General features: G+C 40.4%; 1 protein-coding gene across 2 annotated transcripts in view; it reads left to right on the top strand.

Annotated features, from left to right (window-relative positions):
• The window catches only part of ZFYVE26 (zinc finger FYVE-type containing 26), a 3506023-nt gene that overhangs the window by 2220861 nt on the left and 1262289 nt on the right, over nucleotides 1-22873 (top strand). For both annotated transcript variants that reach the window (XM_044074068.1, XM_044074069.1), the window contains one exon: nucleotides 7055-7191. In XM_044074068.1, the coding sequence (XP_043930003.1) occupies nucleotides 7055-7191 (137 nt within the window). The remainder of the gene's footprint in view (nucleotides 1-7054; nucleotides 7192-22873) is intronic.

Genomic DNA, 22873 nt, shown 5'->3' with positions numbered 1-22873 from the left:
GCATTTTCATAAATTTCTTCAAAAATCTACCTTCCTTTGTGATATGTTCCCTTCTTGCCCCCCCCCCCCAGACACATCTTCACTGCTGCAAATCAAATTCCAATCCCCACCTATAAGTAATATTCCTTGCTGAAAACTGATTATTACTACCAGAATTGTCTTAAGCTCCATTATAGCAGTTTTAGATGGAATGAACTGTGGATATAAAAAGTGTACACACCACTGTTAAAATGACAGTTTTTTGGGATATAAAAAAATGAGACCACAATAAATAATTTCAAAACTTTTCCCACCTTTAATGTGACCTATAACCTGCACAGTTCAATTGAAAAACAAAAATCTGTTAGGGGAAAAATATAAAAAGCAAAAAACTTACATTAAGCTGATAAATGTTGTTGTTGTTTGTCTCAGCTTTTTCCCGGTTAGGGATCGCCCTTAAACTAATACTTTGTTGAAGCACCTTTTTATTAATTACAGCATTCAGTCTTCTTGAGTATATACCTGCCATCAATTAAATAGACTCTGATTAACCCCAAATAAAGTTCAGCTGTCCTAGTAGGATTTTCCTGACATTTCCTCAGTTGCCTGCTACAGCAAAAGCCATGGTTTGCAGAGAGCTTATAAAGCATCAAAGGTATCTCATTGTTGGAAGGTATCAGTCAGGAGTAGGGTACAAAAAAAATTTCCACAGCATTGGCTATACCATAGAACACAGTGAAGACAATCATCAAAAAGTGGAGAAAATATGGGACAACAGTGATGGGGCAAAGAACAGGACATCCCTCCAAAATTGATGAAAGGACAAGAGGAAAACTGGTCAGGGAGGTTGCCAAGAGACCTACAGCAACACTGAAGGAGCTGCAGGAATTTCTGGCAAGTACTATGTGAAAATAATCTCCCATATTCTCCATATGTCTAGACTATGGGGTAGGGTTGCAAGACTGAAACCTTTTCTTATACAGAAAAACATCCAGGCCTGGCTAAAATTTGCAAAACAATATATCAAGTCTCCCAAAAGCATATGGGAAAATGTGTTGTGGTCTAAGACCAAGGCTGAACTTTTTGGCCACAATTCCAAAAGGTATGTTTGGCGCAAAAACAGCACTTTGCATCACCAAAAGAACATCATCCCCATAGTGAAGCATGGTGGTGGCAGTATCATGCTTTGGGGTTGCTTTTCTTCAGCTGGAACTGGAGCTTTAGTCAAGGTGGAGAGAATTATGAAAAGTTCCAAATACCAGTCACTTTTGGCCCAAAGCCTTCAGGCGTCTGCTAGAAAGCTGAAGATGAAGAGGAATTTCACCTTTCAACATGACAATAGCCCAAGCATACATCCAAATCAACAAAAGAATGGCTTCACCAGAAGAAAATTAAAGTTTTGGAATGGCCCAGACAGAGCCCAGACCTAAATCCAATAGAAAAATCAATGGGGTGACTTGAAGAGGGCTGTGCACAAGAGATGGCATCGCAATATGACAGATTTGGAGTGCTTTTGCAAAGACGAGTGGGCAAATATTGCTAAGTCAAGATGTGCCATGCTGATAGACTCCTACCCAAGAAGACTGAATGCTATAATTAAATCAAAGGATGCTTCAATAAAGTATTAGTTGAAGGGTGTGTACACTTATCCAGCCAGCTTATTGTATGTTTTCTTTATTTTTTTATATTTTTCCCCAAATAGATTTGTTTGTTTTTCAATTGAATTGTACAGGTTATAGGTCACATTAAATGTGGGAAAAGGTTTGAAATGATTTATTGTGATCTCATTTTTTTATATAAAAAAACCCCATTTTAACAGGGGTGTGTACACTTTTTATATTCACTGTAAGTACTCCTCTTTTCCGGTGTCCCAGGTATCCCACTGTATAACCAGCCTAAAAATTTTCTTTATCAAATTCACATGTTCATTCCTTTCTAAGCGTGTCTCCTGCAACATAGCTATTTGCACTCTACATTTTTAATATAGTTCACTACTTTCGTTGTTTGTATTTATCTGTGAGGCCATTTACATTTAAAGACATTAAGGAAAGCATCACTGTATTAAAAAGTTGTTATTCCCACCTTTTATGTATAACACCTTTTTTGTTAAATGTCTAGTTCCAGCTTTTGTGTTATATGCATACACTGTTTGCTTATCACATACATTTGAGCCTATGTCACATCCTATAAACATTTTGTTTTATTGAAAGTCCTCAAACAAAAAAGAAACACACCCCCAGTACCACCCTAAACCCTATTAACTTAATATTAACACACAAAACAATGTATAACTTCAAATATTGAAGATTTGCCCTCCTAAGGGGAACAGAAGTCCCAAACTGACAGCCACACTCACAGTCTTAACCTAAATGAAAGGTCATCCATGCTAAGATGCATGGTGCAGCCTGCGCTTCTACTAACTGCTGATTGGTTTTGTCTTATCTGTATAGCTCTCCCAACTGGGAAAACCCTTGAATATTTTCAGAGAACATTAAGTACCTTGGGAAAGCCCCTGAATGCTTTCAGAAAACATTATCTACTTTGAGAACATCCCTGAATGCTTTCAGAGAACATCTCCTAGCCAGTTTCTTTTTTTCCCCTTAGCCAGTCACTTTCTACCAGACTGTAGCCAGTTTCTCTTTATCAGATTGTCTCCATGGAGACATTAGAACCAGACAGCCAGTTTCTCTTTATCAGATTGTTTCCATGGAAACATGAAGACCAGTTGCAGAATTGTTACTGAGCAAACATGTATTTGCTAGAAAAAAGCCTCATGATATTCAGTGTTGTTTTTCATTTACTTGCTCTCTCTTAAAAACTTGTTACTAAATCACTCTAAGGTCTTTAATCCAGTGTTTTCCCCATGCAAGAATGAGCAAAAGCACATTAATTTTTCTTTTAGCATGCTTTTTAACCAGGCTTTTTTTTTACATTGCAGTGCCTGCCTTTCTTAAAACTGAACAAGAAGAGCGAAATAATAAGGAAGAAAGAAAAAAAAAACAGCAGCACATGTTCACAATCTCCAATACACTTAAACATAACTGAAAAACTCTACTTTATAGCATGTAAATAAAACCACATGCCACAAAATTGGTACTATTTTTAGAAAAAAAAAATCTTTGCTTACAGTTAATTTTCTCCCCCCTCTTCCCTCTCCAAAGCACTTTCTCAAACATTAATGACATGAAGTAGGGTATATGCTTTAGAATCCCTTCAAATCCAACAAATTCAGAAAAAGTCCAATTAAATATTAGTCTAATCCAATATTAAGTTACTGGTTTTATTAATGTTCATCCCCAAAGTCCTGTCTCTGCTTCATTTTTAACATACTCTCAATTCTTTTAGTCAACTCTTGTGCTGCCTTCCTTCTCTTCAACATTTTCCATTGAAAATTTTGAAAAGGTTTCACAGGTACAGTCCCTCTGTGGTCTTTATTACCAGAATAACAAGAAGCAGAATCTCCTTCTGTTTCACAGTTTACTTTTTGTTAGACAAACTTTTATATTTCCTCCTTGGCATGTACTTCATTAAAAAAAAAAAAAAAAGGTTTTGTCCCTCCAAGGAAGAATACCTTGAATACAGCTGGGTATGACAGTTTGAATCTTACACCTGCATCTCAACATTCCCTGAATATTCTAGTAAATTTGTTCCTTTCCTGTCTGGTGTGCAATGAGTAATCATTCTCCACAAACATTCTGCTGTCTCCACATTTAGTACTTTGTCTTTCTGCCACAATTTTGTCAGAATCAACTCCTGCTGCTGGTAGGATTGCGTATTTGCTATTAAAGGTCTAGGTTGCTTTCTCATAGCCATGTTTGGAGCATACACTAACTAACAACTCCTGCTGTGGAATACCAGTCCAGTTGCTTATTTGTGCTTTCATAAAAGTAACGCAGTCTGTTCCTTCCAATGGAACAATTAAGTCCTGGCACAAACGTAACTGTGGAACTAAGAATGTGATTTTACATCACACTGTGTCAAGTGTGTCATAGGTATTATACAGGGTAAACAAAAAACACCTTCAGATCGTGTATTTACCAACACGTGTATGACATTAGTAGAGGCAACATCAACAACTCCCTGGCTAAATATCTCAAGTTCCCTTAACACAACTTTAAATTTTCAGTAGTAAAACATGTAGAAATTAATGAAAGTGGGGGACCTAGTGAATTATTTTTTAGAGTTGATGTGACAACTTAGGGTTAATGCCACAAGACCTCCTGGATTGAATGAGGTTGTGTCCCTTGCTAGTTATCTCAAACTAAAATCGAAATTTCATTTGTGAAATTATTAAGTCACATATATATATATATTTTTATATATATATATTACTAATATGACTTTTAAATGTAGACCGCGTTTGTTTTATTTTTTAAAAAAATTGTTAAAATTTGTTGTTTGCAGATAAAAGGGTCTACTGAGATGTTATTTTTACATTTATATTTCTCTGGCTTTACTTATATATGTATGTACAATGTGTTTGTCACTTTAAATTTTAGGATTTTACTGATTAATTGATTAATAGGGATGTTCTATTAACAGCAACGTTGGGTTATATAAAGTGTTTGTAACCATTTTAAGGTATTCTGATGAAGTCATATTTTACTGATTGACGAAAGCGCTTAATAAGTTATTTTCTCAGCTCACAGTGCCTCTCCTACCTTTTTTGTTTATTTAGTTTGTTTTTTAACGTGCTTAAAGAAAAAAAATAACAAAAGGCAAAAATCAAAAACAAGCTTATGTCTTACATGTGTTTTAAGCAAAGACTAAAGCAATACAAGGCATTTCTGTGGTTTAAGTTCCAAATATGAACTCATCCTGTTAAACAAAACCCAGGATCATTGTACATCACTTCCATTCCCTCATAAAACGTGTGTAATTTCATTACATCAGATTATATAAATTTCTTTCCCACATCAGTGTATCTACATACCAGAAATGATTTCTTAGCTCTGATCATCTACCTCTTTGAAATACATGGTGTAGCCTTAGGTTTTCTGCATTCATATCCTTGCATGACTGAATTATATGCAAACAATTAATGCTCTTCCTGAAGAGTCTGCCATAAGTTACACTTTTAATTTCAAATGCAAAGTTTTCTGCATATTTCTTCTTTTCACCTCATCTGTTTTTTAAAAGAAAAAAGGTTACATATTCTCAAGCCTCAGGAAACGCACATTGTAGATAAAGTAGTGCTCAAATATGGATTGCAGTACAAAAGTCAACGATCCAACAGTCTGCAGTAATAGAGAAAAAAATACAAATGGAACTTTTCAAACTCCATTTCACATTGAACAGAATCAATTATCAGTGTATCACCTGTTACAGGACACCTTCCAAGACCCCAGATGTTCATATCAGGTTCCTAAATATCATGATTGAACCCCCCCCCCAATAAAAAAATAACTCCATCATTCTTAGAGACTTTAACTACCCGTTAATGGACTAGAATTACCTATACCTCCAAGGTAGGATAGGCACAGAAGTTTTTAGATTTAATAAATAAATAACTCTGTGGACCCAATTATTATTAGCTCAACTAAACGACAAAATATTTACTTTGTACTTCAAATGTAATTTCATCATGCAAAACTGTCCTATTAACACTCCGATTGTAAGCTTGTAACCTTTTCCCTCAAAATATTTGGAAATTGAAGACGTGAAGAGCACAAATCTCATATTTTAAGATAAGGTCTCAAAATTCATTTATAACAACATCATCTTAGAAATCACCTTAGCAGATAGATTCACAAAGGAGTTTAGACTTACATTAATAAAAGTATAGAATTAGCAATCCCATATAAATACAAATGCAATATGAACTTTAAAAGGAAACCAAGCAAACCATCCTTGTGGTCCACCAGTATAATTAAAATGTACTGTAAAAGAAAAAAAATCTCAGAGTATACAACAGATCTAAAGACCCTCAAGTCAATGAAAATATTAGGATATTGATAAGACTTAAAAAAAGACTATGAGATCTGCTAAGACAGTCCATGAACTCAGATTGGCATCTGGTTAAGAACAGTTATGAATTCTTGTTAAGTTATTAGAAAACTAAGAAACAACACTCAGTAGTTTATAGAACTCAGATTTAATGGTAAAACCTACTTGGACCCAGTGGACATTGCAAATAAATTTAGTGCAGATTTCAATTTTGAAATGAGTAAAGCCCCTGTGATACCCATATCTCTCAGACCCCCAACCCGCTATAGCTAAACAAAATGTACTGAACGTGCCCTTCAAGAATAAGAGCACTAACTCTATGGGACTAGGCAACATATCAGGCCATCTATTAAATATTACCTCTCCATAAGCTGTTTAACCTAAACCTTGCTACAGACAGATTCCCAGAAGTATGGAGTACAGCACTGGTGATATCACTCCATGAAGATGCACCTAAAGCACTTTTGGTGAAACTCTTAAGTAAATCTTTTGTTGCTCCCCAGTACTGCCCATGTGGGGGGATGCCCCCCACATGGGCAGTACTGGGGAGCAACAGTACTGCCCGTGTGGGGGAATGCCCCCACACCCACAAACCTAAATATACCTACACCAAGGTGTCACAAAAGTAGAGAAAAGGGAATTTTGCACTGTCAGTGAAAGTGCTTTCAGCAAAACATCCTTGCACCAAAACTACTATCAGTCTACTAACAGGCACCTCCCCCCGTGCTCATGTAACACTTAAATCCACTGGGTGTTTTCAGAGTTCCCTGTAATTTGAACAAGTATGTATTATAAATAGTGCCATATGACACAGTCTTGTTTTTCCTTAATTTACAGGAAGCTTGCTTATGCAGTGACTTAGGGGTGCACAGGTAGGCTCGGGGATTAGGTGTGCTTTCTTAGTACAATGCATGGTGTCACAGTCTGAAATATAATAGAGCATAGGTACCACTGAGCATGGGAGTTTCAAAGAGAAAAAAATGCTAAATTTGAGTGAAAGAGAGGGAAAAATGCAACTTTAGACCCATTGAAGGTTCATCTTGTATATTACTGCTACAGTATGACCTTTTTATTGTGCACAGAACTAAAACAGACACTTCTGATCTGTATTGTTTCTTGTTCTTTCCAGTTCAACAGGCGTCACCACTGCAGGCGTTGTGGAAGACTTGTTTGTAGCTCTTGCTCCATGAAGAAGATGCTCATTGAAGGGTGCCGAGACAACCCAGTTCGAGTGTGCAACCAGTGTTACAATTTCTGCACAAAAGGGTGAGATGGTGTATCTTATATTTACTAAACAATCCATTATTGTCTTGTTCTAGTAGGAGTCGCATTCTCCCCAAAGTACCAGGGGATAGGTTTCTTATCACACAGAGGGTTATTTATACCATTGTGTGTGTCTCTCTAGTGATGTAATGTCAGTACTGTAGTGTGATGGGAGGAAGAATCTGCCTAGGGAAGCTCTTAAGCAAGGTATGTCATGAGGAGAAGAGAAGTGTAGCAAGGAGGTGAGAAAAAGCTGAAGATTATGCTTGGTCATTCAGTGGCTTCCAGAAAATGTTAATCTGCATTAATCAGGAAATTATTATGCAATATCTGACTCTATGCCAAAGAGGCATGGCCTTGAGTGTTTTGCACACTTGTACATTCCAGCCTGAAGCTGGAGACTTCCAAGATGGCTGCACATTCGTAACAGTTTAATTCTGGCTCTCCCAGTCTGAAAACAGAAACTGAGCAAAGAAGGCCAGTGGACCTAAATTTCTGGGTAAATTTCAGTAACTGGCTATTAAGTCCACTGACTAAGTACCAGTTGTTGTGCCGTTCGGCTTTTCCCGGTTAGGGGTCGCCACAGCAGAACTCCGGTCCGCTAATGATTGGCAGTAGATTTTTACGTGCCGAGCTGCCGGCCCTAACGCACAACCTTTAATGAAGGTACACCCATTCACGCATGTCTCCAGACAGAAGACACTCTAGCTGAGAATCGAACCAGACAGCATCTTACTGTGAGGCGAAAACACTACTGCAGCACCAACACCGCAGTTACACTGACTAAGTACCAGTAAAAAAAGAAATATAATGGACCTGGAGGAAAATCAGCTACAAAAGGTGAGAAAGAAACACAGACTGAGAGGAGTATTGCAGTTGTTCAGCAAGAAACAGTAAAATTTCCAGACATGACTTCCAGTAACCTGGAGGGGAGTATAAAGCAGCTGCACACAGAACTGGTTAAAATAAACGAAACATTGATATAGTTAGCAAAGCAACATAAACAATAAAAAGTTGGAAAAAATAGAAGAAGCTTCAAACAAATATTCAGATAAGGTGACAGAATGGCAAAACCCAGAGGTGGAAATGAGGAAAAGGGCAGCTGAATATGAGACTACACAAGAAGCGATGTTTCTAAAAATAGTAGAGTTGGAGGATATAGCACATAGGGAAAACTTAAGATTTTATGCTGTACTGGTGAAGTTGGAAGGAACAGACTGTATTAATTTTATGAAAGCACAAATAAGAACTGGACTGGTGTTCAACAGCAGGAACTGTTAATAGAAAAGGCACATCATGTGTATGTTCCAAATGTGGTTACTAGAAAACACCTAGACCGTTAATAGTGAAGATGCATGGATTGATTCTGACAAAACTGTGGCAGAAGGATGAAGTGCTAAAAGTGGGCAATAGTAAGTGTGTGTGTGGAGAATGATTACTCAGTGTACACCAGGCAGAAGAGGAATAAATATATTCCATTATTTAGGGAATGTCAAAAAGCAGGCATGAGATTCAAACTGCTACACCCAGCCATTTTCAAAGTGTTTTTCCCTGGAGGGACAAAATCATTTTTTGATGAAGTACATGCTAAGGAGGAAATAAAGTTTGTCCATCAAAAGGTAAGCTGTGAATCCAAAGGAGGTTCTGCTTGATTTTCTCCCGGTGATAAGGACTATAGAAAGACTGAGGCTGTAAAATCTTTTCCAGTGTTGCCTGAAAGAAGGAAGAAAACATAAGAATTGACTAGAAGAATTGTGTATATGTTGGAAATGCAACAGAGACCGGATTTGAGAGATATAGATGAACAGGATTAAAGCTAGTAACTTGGAAATAGACAACTGTGGGATGATAAAGCAATAATTATATTGTGAAACATGACAAAACAAGAAAATCTGAAAATATTGGACTTCCTTGAACTTTTAAACTTGTGGCGGACTTTAATAATATGAAGCAGGGTATATTATTTAATGTTTGGATAATAAAATCAGTAACTTGGAAATGGACAAATGTGGGTTTACAAAGCAATAATTTATTTATTTATTGGCATTTGATTATCAAGAAAGACCACTGGACCAACGTAAGCCCATTTTCGGTGGAGGTCTAGGGAGAAAAGATCCAGGTTATAATCATTATCAGTCTGAGATAAAAAATTCCCAAAAAAATCCAGAAAAATTACAAAAGAAATTTACATGAAAATTATATAACACTGATAAAGGTGATAAGGCATTAAATTAACAGCAGAGTTAAACATAGTCAATTATTTCTGTGAAACATGGCAGAACAAGCAGATTTGGAAATATTGAATCTTTGTGGACTTTAATTTTGTAGGGGACTCTAAAGCATATGCCCTACATTATTTTATTAGTCTTCAGAGAGCTACTTTGGAGAGGGGAGGAGAGGGGAGAAAATTAACTGCAAATAAAACCATTTTCATTTTTTTCTTGATGGTAAAATTTAAATGTTGCATGACTTTCTTAGCAAGCTATGAAGTAGTTTTCTTTGTTTAATGTAGTGGAGATACTAATAAAAACAGGTGCTTTTCTTTTTTTTCTTTTTCTCCCTTCTTTCTTTTTTTCTTGTTCAGTTTTAAGAAATGTAGGCACTGCAATGGGGGGAAGAAGGGTCTGGTAAAGAGAGCATGACAAAAGAAAAATTAATGTGCTTTTTCTCATGCTTGAATAGGGAAATGATTGGGTTAACCCTAGGATTTATTCAGTGACAAGTTTACTACAAAGCATATAAGTGGAAAAGAATATTGAATATTTTAATTTTTTTCTGCTAAGCAAGGTATTCTTAGCAGTTTGTGTCTGGTTTGCATGTCTGTCACCAGAAGGCAATCTGATAAAGTGAAATGGCTTGGAGAAAATGTTTACTGAAAGCATTCAAGTGTTTTCTTAGCTGGGAGAGCTATAAAGATAAGACAAAACCAGTCAGCACTTATTAAAGCACAGGCATTATCATGCATCTTAGCATAAATGACCTTTCTTTTTGGTTGTCTGTAGCCTGTGGGTGTGGCTTTCAGTTTAGAATATTTGTTCTTATTGTGTACATAGTTTTATCTGTTATTATTAAGTTAATAGGTTTTCGGAGGGTATTGGGTGTGTGTGTGTGTGTGTGTGTGTGTGTGTGTGTGTGTGTGTGTGTGTGTGTATTTGCTTGACTGTTTTCAATAAAACAAATTCTGCAAGATGAGACATAAGCTCAAATGGAGATAAGAAACAATTGTATAAAAGAGTAACCTGCCAAATGGTGCATGTATGTAACAAAGGAGCTGGAACCAGACTTTTAGCAAAAAAGCTGATCTGACGTTGTCAATCTTCATTCATTCTTGACTGATGGGTTCGGTTCTGACCTCTCTGAACCGACTCTGCCATTATACATAGTATGCATCAGCCAAAAACATTCGCGCTAAGGCTCTACCCACAATGCCTCTCTTCCCATCACCTCAGATCTCATTTGCCACATAGAAAATTGGAAGCATCAGCCAATGCTCTCAGCTAAGTGCTTTAAAAATTGTATTTGTCATTATCATTTTTCTGGATAATATTGATTTAAGACTCTCTAATTATTGTATAGTCTTGCTAACTATTGTTTCATGTGAGTGACTGTTTTTGATTTTTCTGTCCGCATCCTTTTACCTTACTGTAACTCTCATTACCATAGTTGGTAACAGGCCTCTTCCTGCTCTTCTTCCCTCTCCTCTTACCGTTGGTAATCTTTCATACCATTGTTGGTATTTTTCTTGTCCTTTCACACTGTTTTTTTCTCATCCCTTTACCTGTTGGGTAATTTTCTATACCATTGTTGGTATATCCAAAAAAAAAAAAAAAAAAGAAAAACCTTCGATAACTTTTCCTTTCCTCTTTTCTCTGAGCGAGTGTTGTCTGTGTCATTGTCTTGACTATTCATTGACATAGCAGAAAAACAAAAGGGGACATCTGGGTTTAAGCAGTGTCAGGATTGTGGCAGAAAGATGCCCAGTTCTGATGGGTATTTTTCTTGCATGTACTGTCTGGATGTCCCTCACCTGGACATATCTTGTAATATTTGTAAGGGCATTAGGGACCAGACTGTAGCAGAGAGGCGCAATAAATTAATCTTGAAAGGGTTGCTTAAGTGTCCTTTTGGTGAAGCCCTATCGAATACAGAGACTTCAAAATCTCCAAAGCCTGAAATTAAGAAAAGGAGCCACTCGGTGCCATCTTCCCCTATGGCACAGGAAACAAAATCTCAGAAACCCCTCGTTCCGACAGTTTTTTCAAAACCGCAAAGAATTATTGGAAATAACGTATGATGTTCAAGAAGCAGGGGGTAGAGCAAAAATGGGTACCTACAAAGGTGGTACTTGCCATCAATGTAGTTTTATGATTAATCAAGGGTCAGTATTTATTCCATCTAGAAAATTCAAAATTAAAGCCTCCAAATATTTTAATTGTGGGCCAAAAGATGTGGTGTACATGGGATTATGTATGACCTGTATGAGTTTTTATATAGGGAAAACAGAGAGGCGATTGAAAAGGAGGGTGTACGAACATATGTACGATGTGAATAATTGAAAGGACACCGATGCTTTTTTAAACATTCCCAGGTGTGTAAGGACATGAACGTTAATTTTTGGTTCTGGAACAAGTGGTGGTGGATCCCTGTGGTGGTGGTTGGGAATCAAGACTTGAGTACAAGGAGTTGCTTTGGCAACTTAGGTTGGATGCAGGGAGGGCTCCAGGGCTAAATGACAATATTAGTATTAGCAGCATTTTGAAATTGAGAGCTGCTAGATTATAATTAGGTTTTTGGTACTCTGGAGGGACACTGTATTTTTAACATGTTAATGTACTTAGAATTGAGGATGCTATTTAGGGGTAGATCAAAGCGATTTTAATGAAAAATGGGAAGGGTGGGTGACACATTCTAAGTGAAGTAACATCTGTAATAATAAAATATTTATTGAATGTTTTTATTTTTTAGTAATGGAACTAAAGGCATGGTTAGTATATTGTAACAGTATGCGGTACCGCTGCTTGTTTTTAATTAAGTAATGAAATTGTATTGGCGGTAATGCTGTGGTCATATGACCTGCTACTGCTATTTAAAGTTGTTAGAAAATTATGCTCACTGTTCTGATGAAGCCTGGTATTTGGACCGGGTGAAAGCACTTAACAGTGGAAAGTTGTTTGTGTGGAGTAATACAATAAAACTTGGTGCATTTTGTCGGTTCTTCATCTTTTGTGGAAACTAAACCTTGAGTCCATAGTCCTGCTTGTTGTGGTGTTGGTGGCAGTTTTTTTCAGAACCGAATGCCAAGGTACCAAAATAACGTTATCTACACCTCTGACACCAAAGACAACACAATCCACATCAGTGCCATCAAGTACTGAACCCACTCAAACCACTTTGGCACCGACAATTGCTTTGGTGCCAACAACTTCTTTGACATCAACAATAGTTTAATTCTCTGTTTCACCTTCCCCTTCCATACAGCAGCTCATGGTGCCAAAGGTCGATCTGTTAAATTTCCCCTGGACTAGATATTCCCCTTCAGTAGACCCTTTTTTGGGTCAGCTACCAAGCCCATTTCTGGACAGGCCTGAGTCCCCTTCAGGAATGTCAATCCGTTCCTCCAGGAGTCTCTCAGAATTGGATGTAGTCAGATTGGTGGACAAGCTTTTAGCAGCCAGAGGCCTTCCTGCATCTTCACAAACCTCTCTCCCACCTGGAGTCGAGATTTACTCTCAAAAGTCTCCTCCAGTTTATCCTCCTTCAACCTCCTTTTGGGGTTTGGATCCTTTTACTTCAACTCTCCCTGTGCCAGCTACCTCGGTGCTGATGGTGGATCTCACCTCGGTGCCGGAGTTGACTCTGCGGTCTTTGGCTCCTATGGATCCATTGCATATCTAGGACCGAGGTTTGGCTGTCAGTTCCAAGATCCTTGGACCAGTCCCGGTTGTTTCCCTGGTGCCGTCTGTGACTCTCTGGGCCATGGCAGATGGTCATCGTGTTTTACTGTTGCATTCATTACTGTTGGGTTATCCTGCTGGCAGGCGACCACGGTTGGCCAGAATTCCAAAGTCTAGGTCCAGCATCGGTTGCTGTCGCCTCTTCTCTGATATCAGTGCGCCAGGGGTATAAAAAATGCAGCCGACACCATTTTCTTCAGTCTTTCTTGCCGCACGGTGCCTGAAGAAAAATCAGTTCGCAAGTGCCGGTCAGCCGACTCCTGAGATTTTCACAGACGAATTTCAGATCTAAAGTCTTCATTAAAGCTAAGTACCCCGTTGGGGAAAACTTTTTTTTGCTCCAGACCGATGTCAGAAAAAGTTAACAATTGTATTTCTTGTGGGAAGCAAATACCTCATAAGGATTATCACTCTTACTGTATTCCTTGTCTAGGCCCTGATCACAACGTTGCTAGCTGTCGGTTTTGTGCTAGATTCAACAAACGCACTATTAAGCATCGCTTTGATTTTGCTTATCATTACTTTGGCCGAAAATTCAATTACATAATGCCGTCAGAACAGCCGACGACCGGAGTTTCTAAAAAAACGTAAGGAAAAAGAGAAGGACAGGCATCAGAGATCCAAGACCGACGACGAGGCTTCCTGTAAGCCAGTCGCCGGTTCTCAGCGAGGTGCTTTCGCAGCACCTGACTCCCGCTACCTCAGAGTCACAGGCCGCTGATGACTCCCACGTGGAGCCAGCTAGGCCTCTAAATACTCAAGGTATTGGACACTCGTCAATCTTTCCCTCAGATGGTTCCGGAGCCGCTGAGCAGGCATCGGCTTCTGAAGGTGTTTTCAGACCTACACAGTTATATGTAAAGCCTACTTCAGCTTCAGAAGCAAAGACTACAGCAGCTGTAAGGGCAAAGAAACAAGTACAGCATTCTTCAGAACAAATTACCATGCCTAAAAAACAGATGCTGAAATTGTCCGAAGACCTTATTACCTTGATCAGGGGTTCCCATCCCCCTCCTGACAAAAGGCCTAGGCAAGAGGCAGACTATGACTCTTCAGATCAGGTTTCCATTTCCTCTGACTCCTCTTCTGTACAGGAATACTCTCTTCCTCCCTATGAGGATTCTGATGCTGAAGAATCCATTCCTTCAGCTTTTCCTCCTGAAGATTTTTCTTTTGGGGAAACCCTGCATACCATGAGGAAGCACTTCCACTGGGAGAGCCAAGATTACTCAGAATCAAAGAAAAGGCTCAGAGATTTTCTTTTACTTCCTCAGCACAGGCCTCCTGCTATTCCCTCTGTGCTGGACATTGTAGATGATGTATTTTCAGAGTGCGGCCTTTCTCCAGATTCCTTACCTCCAGCTCCTGTTAAACCAGACTGATATTATAGGGTTCCTGACTCATAAATTTCTTCATAAAACCCCTACTGCTGACCCAGAAACTATTTCTCAGGGTCACAAGGGGGTTAAGGCTGCTGCTGCTAAAAACCCTGTCCCTTCTGACAGGGATTCAAGGGCACTAGACAGATGGGGAAAAAAGGTTTACACTTCTGCTACTTTGGCTGTGAGGGCTTTAAATTGTCAATTTCATATGATTAAATATCAGCAATACTGAATGTCACTGTTAAAACAGAAAATGTTGACTAATTCTGATTGTACAGAAAATAAGGAAATACAAGATTTATTGCATGCAACTGAACAAGTGGGAAAGCATACATTGCAATGTGGTTTTGACTCTCTGGAGGCCTCCTGCAGGGCAGATTCTGGTTCTGTCATTAGGAGGCACGCTTGGTTAAAGGAACAAAATCTGCCTGATCATGTTAAAGCAAAATTATTAGATGCTCCATTACAGCATGATACTTTATTTGGTGTTAAAGCAGAGGAGGTTTTGAAGAAAATGGAGGACAACGCGAAATCTATGCAAACAGTAAAAGGTTTCTTACAGGTGCAGCCACCAAAATTTAGCAGGAACTGGCCTACAAAAAATTGGTCCTTTCCATTGTCGGACAGGCCACAGAGAGGCAGATACAGATGTCCCAGAGGCAGATCCCAGCCCCAGGGCTCATACAGGCCTAAACAGTGGGGTGCTTCTACCTCCAAAACTGGAGAAGACAAAGCACAGTCATACAGGAAACAGCCCCAATGTCTTGCCTCTGCCAGCACCAAGCACTTATCTTCTTGCAGCCCCCTTAGGGGGAAAGCTAGCACTTTTCTTTCAAAATTGGCACATGATCACCAAGGACAAATGGATATTGAATATAGTGTCCCAGGGCTACAGGTTCCACTTTCACACCCTACCAAAGGCAAAAGGTATGCCAAACCTGCCACACAATCAATGGGCAGAGGCACAAAAACAAGTTTCGAGCCTTATGCAAATGAAGGCCATTCAGCAAGTACCACGGCAAGAGCAGGGACAAGGATTTTACTCAAGACTTTTCTTAGTTCCCAGAAAGGACAAAACCTGGAGACCAATACTGGACCTGTCTGTTCTAAACACGTTTTTGGACGTTCCAAAATTCAAAATGTTAACTCTGCAGCAGCTTCTGCCCATGCTGGGCAAGAAGGCTTGGCTTGTAACTTTGGACTTAAAAGAGGCATACCTGCATATACCAATCAGACAATCTTGTAGAAGATGCCTCAGATTCATAGCTGGCTCAAAGCACTACCAATTCTCTGCACTGCCCTTTGGCTTATTTACTGTGCCCAGGGTCTTCACAAAATGCCTGGCACCGGTAATTGCATTTTGCAGACAAAGAGGAATTCAAATTTATCCCTACTTGGACAACTGCCTTATACAAGCAGAGAACAAGGACACTCTACTAAAGCATCTGGCGTTCGTAAAAAGATTATTAATTTGCCTAGGGTACACAGTAAACGAAAATAAATCAAAACTAGTACCCTCTCAAGAGATAATATTCCTGGGTGCAAGCTTAAATACAACTGCCCATGCCCAGATGGCTTATCTCACGCCAAACAAAGACAACTAACTTCTTACTTCAAAATGTTGGCAACAAAGACCCAGTTATCTGCAAGAAAAATTCTGCAGGCTTTGAGCTTCATGGCATCCTGCATACTGCTAATTCCATATGCCAGACTGCATATGAGGAAACTTCAGTGGTACCTAAAAAGTGTGTGGACTCAACATTGTCAAAACCTGGAAGCATTAATTAGCCTCATTCCTTGCCTGCAACAGGAGTTTCGATGGTGGGCTCATGCCTGTCACCTCAACAAGGGACAGCCTTTTACTCTACCCACACCCAGGAAGTCAATAACAACAGATGCATCAGACTATGCCTGGGGAGCACACATGGCAGGAAAATGTATTCAGGGCACATAGCCCGCAAGCCAAATGCATCTACATATCAATCAAAAAGTGATGCTAGCTGTTCGGAATGCCCGACAGCTTTCAAGGATTTACTCCATTCAGGACAACTACTGATAAGGATGGACAATACTACAGTCATGTGGTACATAAACAAGCAGGGAGGCACACATTCCTACCCCCTCTGCAGACAAGCCATGACATTATGGAACACGGCATTGACTTATCAAGTACACCTGCAAGCACAATTCCTGCCAGGAAAGAACAATACTCTGGCAGACGAACTAAGCAGAAACCTTACGGATCCCCCAAATGGAAACTGGATCCACTAGTCTTCAGCATGATAATAATGAAATGGGGATGCCCAGACATAGATCTATTTGCCTCCCCTCACAACTGCCAACTACAGGAATTCTGCACAAGGACTTATCACAAGCAAGCATGGAAAGTGGATGCTCTGTCATTCAGCTGGAAAAGTCTAATAGTATATGCCTTTCCTCCTCTGCCTCTCCTCCCCAAGGTACTCCTAAAGGTCAGACAAGAGAAGCCAAAAATGATCCTGATTGCCCCAGACTGGCCACGCCAGCACTGGTACCCAATCCTAAAACACTTGTCTCAATGCCCAGCCTGGACACTGCCTCTTATTCCTCACTTGGAACCAGGCACAAGGACTTGACACATCTGTACCAAATAATCCTCAGATTTTACAATACTTAACTGAGATGCTGAACAAAGGCCTATCCTTTTCATCAATTAAAATTCATGCCTCAGCCATTTCAGCTCATTACAATATGGAACCTCCTATTTTTTCCCATCCATTGATAAGACAGTACCTCAGAGGGGCCAAAAACATAAGACCTCCAAGGAGAGCCCCACTACCTGCATGGGACCTCAATTATGTCTTGGAAAAACTCACACTGACCCCTTTTGAGCCAGCCAATACAGCTGATATAAAGTTTTTATCTTGGAAAACAGCTCTGCTCCTAGCAATAACCTCTGCAAGACACGTTTCAGAGTTACAGGCACTCATGGCTGTGGAACCTTTCATCATTTTCCAGGCAGACAGGGTTTCTCTAAGAACGAACCCTACATTTATGCCTAAGGTAGTGTCCAGTGTCGCCCTCAACCAAACTATTCATCTGCCTACCTTTTATCCAAACCCACAGAATAAGGGTGAAAGACTTCTGCATTCCCTGGACATACACATACAACTACGCTTCTACTTGGACAGAATTAAAGCTTTCAGAAAAATTGAGCAACTTTTAGTGGCATATGCTGCAGGATCTCAAGGAAAGCCTATCTCAAAACAGACTATTTCAAAATGGATAGGCCACTGCATTCGTTTGTACTACTCACAACATGGCAAATCAGTGCCCAAGGCCATTAGACCTCATTCTGCCAGGGCAGCAGCCACTTCAGCAGCCTTTCTCAGAGGAGGACCAACCAAAGACATTTTAGAAGCTGCAACTTGGAGTTCAGTGCACACTTTTACAAAGCACTACCATTTACCTCTCTACTCTAAATCCAGAGTAGGCTTCGCCACTGCAGTTTTGCAAGGTCGTATAGCCTCTCCTAATCCTCTTTAGATCCAGCCTTAGCTTTGGGATTCAACCCAACAGTAATGACTGCAACAGTGAAACACGATGAACATAGTACAGTACAGTACAGAATCACTGCTGGCGTGTACTCCTTTCCATCTTCTTGGATATTTTGTGGTTATACAGTTGTGTACCTACCATAAATGTAGATGTTCGAGTGTATTCACTGTTGCAGTCCAGGTTACCCTCTCTCCATCCCCCTTTTCTTTGCTGGGACTTACCTATGCTTCTCTATCTTATACAACCTATGTGGTGTATTTGCTTGTAGATGAAGGAAATGTTTATTTTACTGCATGCATAATTATTGGCATAATATTTTAGCCTATTTTGGGGGCACCTGACATCTGGGGCAATAAAAACTGAAGAAAATGGCGTCGGCTGCATCTTTTGTACCTCTGGCGCACTGACGTCAGGGAAGAGGTGACAGCAACCGATGCCGGACCCAGACTTTGGAATTCTGGCTGACCACAGGTCACCTGCCAGCAGGATAATACAACAGTAATGACTGCAACATTGAATACACTCGAACATCTACATTTATGGTAGGTACACAACTGTACTTTTCAAGCCCAGCTCCTACTCTTGCTGGCAGCTCGTCAGAACAGGGTGTGACCCCTGTTCCAAGGTTGTCTTTCTCAGTTCCAGGCTCTCATCCCTCTTCGAGCAGGCCTGCCTTCCAGATTATGAAGAGAGCATTGGCCTCAGCAGACTCCCACCTGGTTCCATCCCCATCAGAGTGCCATATCTTCATTTCCTTTGGTTCGTAGCTATCACAGTCGGCTACATCTGGACAGCAGACACAAAAGCTGCAAGATATCCTGGTTCAGGGTCCTCCTCAGAACTTCCCTCTGAGGAGCAACCCCTTAAGATGATACGCAAGAGGAAACCCCTAGATTCTCCAGAAGAATAAATCACCAAAGACACAGATTATGGTGAAGAGGAAGGGTCTCCACGGTCACCCCCAGAAGATGTCTCCTTCGGTAACATCCTGGAAATTTTAAAACAGAGGGATGATTGGAAGCCCTCAAACCCATCCTCCAAGGAATCTGTGTTCTTGCAAGCTTTTCGTGCCTGCCCATCTACTTCTTGGGTGACCCTGCCCACTGACGTCCTTGTTAAATTGATCATTCAGCGAGCATGAAAGGCTCCTGACACAATAGAGCGTATTCCCTGGAGACCGGATAAGATCCTTTCAGCCCCATTGGTCTAAGCATCTAACAGTGGATGCCGTGGTGGTGGCGGCCACTAAAAAGAAACTCACTGAGGAGAGTTCAGCTGTCTGTCCTCCTGAGAGTCCTGGACAATGGACAGATTTGGGAAGTGGGTCTTAGCTTCAACGACCTTCACTATTCAGTTCTTGAACTTCTTGGCACACTTTAGACTCCAAAGGAATCTGATAACTGAGCTTTCAGACACCCTTGCAGGAGCAGTGTCTGACGAGGTTTAAGGTAAGGTTGCCTCTCAGCTTGCCACCCTGGAGTCAATCTCAAAATCATACATGCGGCTTATTGTGCATACTGCTGAAGGGATGTTTAGGGCAGTGGGTACAGGCATTGCTATGAGGCATCATGCCTGGATGTGCTTATGTGATTTCGCAGAGCCCCTTAAGTCTTCCTTTATCAACACTCCTGTTGAATGTACTTCATTGTTTGATTTGGCCCAAAGGTTAGAGACATGCTGGCCAGATGTGAAAAGGACGGAAAGACCCTTTCTGCTGTGGGCATTCGTTTTTCCACTCCAAAACGACCTTACTCCAAAAGTCAGAGGAGTGGAAAGATATGGTCCAAGAAGACTCAAAGGCCTTTTCAGGACACGTGGTGAGTACTCTCTCCAGGGCAGAGGGGGGAAGTCTTCTGGAAGACATCCCTCCCGTGGCAAAGGAGGTCTGTGTAACCAGAACTCCAGAGATTTATTTTCTGGACAACATTATCAGCACTCCTGAACGGAGGCCCAATTGCTTACCTCTGGAAGCAGTCAGGGGAAGATTCTCTCTGCAATATTCAGCCTGGCTTACAATAACCTTGGATACCTGGGTGCAGAAGATAATTAACAGAAAAATTCAAACTCTAAGAACCTCAGTACTTTATTACAGCAAAGCTTTTGGATATAAATCCTTCTTCAGTGCAATATACAATATGTTACATTCTTTCAGTTTTTGTAAAACAAGAGTAAAATCATGTGAGCATAGCCAGCTAATCACATCATTTCTACAATAATTCAGTTAACGTTTTAGCTTAGAGATATAGCAGTTCCTTAAAAAGTTCCCTTAAAAAGTACTCAGACATACTTTCAACTCAAGTTATAAATACATAGTAGAACTATAAATATTTTATTAGATAGATAAAATTATTTAAGAGGTATCTAGCAGCAGCAGAAATTCAAAAGCTGCTTCAAAAGAGACATCCAAGTAGTCCCACCAGACCAAATAGGATCCGTATTCTAGTGAAGATTCTTTTTAGTGTCAAAAAAGACAGGGGACTAAAGACCAGTCTTGGTTCTCAGCAAATTGAACAAATTTGTTCAACAGATAAAATTCCGGATAGTCACAGTTCAATCCATCCTTTCCTTTCTAGAGAAGGATGATTGGATGTGCTCTATAGATCTTCAGGATGTGTATTACCACATAAAGCTAGACAAGTGCTCCAAAAGATATCTCCGCTTCCGGCTATGAGTCAGTCATCACCAATTTCGAGCGTTGCACTTCGGTGTCACCACAGTCCCCAGGGTGTTCACCAAATGCAGGGCAGTCATAGCAGCTCATTTGAGACTACAGGGAGTCCAGGTGTTTCCATATCTAGACGACTGGCTCCTCACCGCCCCCTCCAGGCATCTACTGCTTTACGCCATAGACTTTGTTCTACATCTGGCCGAAACACTAGGCATTTCATTCAACAAAAAAAAAGTCACAACTGACTCCCATGCAGGATCTGGAGTTCATCGGAGCAAGATTAAATACAGTATCATGTGTGGCCTCCCTTCCTCATCACAGGTTGTTAAAGCTAAGATCGCAACTTCAAATCATCTCCCAAGACAAAGTCCCTGCCAGTCTGGTACTACAAGCTCTGGGAACCATGGCAGCAACAATAACATTAGTTCCCCTAGCGAAGTATCATATGAGTCTGCTTCAGTGGCTCTTGGCGTCACAATGGTCTCTTCTAATGCACTTAATGTCCCATCCAGTCTTGATGATAAATCGCTGAAAAAAGGATTTATCTTGGTGGATGATGCCAAAAGAGAATCTATGGGGTCATCCCTTTCCCCCTCTCAACCCAAAGCTGTAGTGACACTGATGCTTTCCAGATAGGGTGGGGGTGGGGGCATTTTCTGTGAAAGACTGTTCAATGCACTTGGTCCTCACAAGAAGTCAATTTGCACATCATTGTCCTAGAATTGAGGGCAGTGCTTTTAGCATTGCAAGCATTTCAGGCTGTTCTTCCTTCAGAAACGATTGCAATCCAGTCAGACAACATGTCAGTAGTCTGGTATATCAACAAATGGGGGAACCGGGTCTTACCCTCTATGTCGGGAAGCCCTAAGGGTTTGGCGATGGGCAATCATTTCCAACAGCTTTCTGATAGCAACGCATATCCTGGGGAACTTGCAACATAATTGCAGACAAACTGAGATGATGTATCCTTCTGCCTCAGGAGTGGTCTCTCAATCCCAACATAGTGATGCAGATCTTTTGTCGATGGGTTCAGCCTTGCTGCAGCCTGTTCGCTTCTCCCGTAAACTACAAATGCAGCAGCTACTTTGCCCTAATTCTCCCCCGCAGGGAGTCCTTGAGAGATGCACTTCATATCAATTGGCCCCTGGGACTCATGTATGCCTTTCCCCCAATTCCTGTAATTCCCCAGTTTCATAAAACTGCAAGGAACCACCACGATGTAGAACAAAGATTTATTTAAAAGGAAATAGGAAAACCCAGTGGTTGAGAAGCAAAGTGATTCTCATTGCACCTTACTGTTCCCGTCAAGTCTAGTTTCCCTTTCTTTGGCCTCACCTGGTTCACTGTCCATGGACCTTAGATACAGCTCCTGACCTACTGTCTCATCCTCAGGGCCTGGTGCATCCCAGTCTTTAAAATATCAAGCTGACAGCTTGGTTTCTCCAATTCCAGTAATTGCCAGGCAGAATAACTTGTCCTTAATGGTGCAGAAGATACTGCTGACTTCCCATAAACCATCCAACAGGAAACTTTATCTAAGCAAATGGAAAAGATTTTCAGTTTGGAAGTGTACAAATGGCATTGACCCTTTCTCAGTGTCAGTTAATAAGGTCCTGGAATATTTAACCACATTATTTCAAATGGGAGCCTCTATGTCTACAATTAAGGTTCATCTAGCTGCCATTTTGAATTTTCATAATGGTTTTGATGACCATTCATTGATGATTCATCATTATGCAGAATTTTTCTTAAAGGCACTCTGCATTTAAAACCCCCTTTCAAAGATCCGGTACCACCATGGGATTTGACCTTAGTCTTGCAATGTCAAGTTCGGCAGCCCTTCGAGCCGGTAGCCACTTGTGACCTCATGTTTTTATCTTGGAAGACCCTCTTCCTAGTAACTATCATGTCTGCTAGGAGAATTTAGAGCTGCAGACTTTATATGTGAATCATCCATATGTCATCTTCCACAAAGAAAGAGCATCACTAAGAACCAATCCCACCTTCCTTCCAAAAGAGATATCGGAGTCCAGTATCAACTAAACCATAGACTGGTCTTCTTTCCAAATTTTACAAACAAAGGAGAGTACTGCTTGCACTTGTTGGCTGTCCACAGACAATTGTGTTTATACTTGGACAGAACA

The sequence above is a fragment of the Protopterus annectens genome, chromosome 6.part0, assembly GCF_019279795.1.
Source record: "Protopterus annectens isolate FY-2018-M chromosome 6.part0, PAN1.0, whole genome shotgun sequence".
In the NCBI taxonomy this organism is placed as follows: Eukaryota; Metazoa; Chordata; order Ceratodontiformes; family Protopteridae; genus Protopterus; species Protopterus annectens.
The sequence above is the reverse complement of the archived record's forward strand: the minus strand, read 5'-3'. Positions and strand labels throughout refer to the sequence as shown.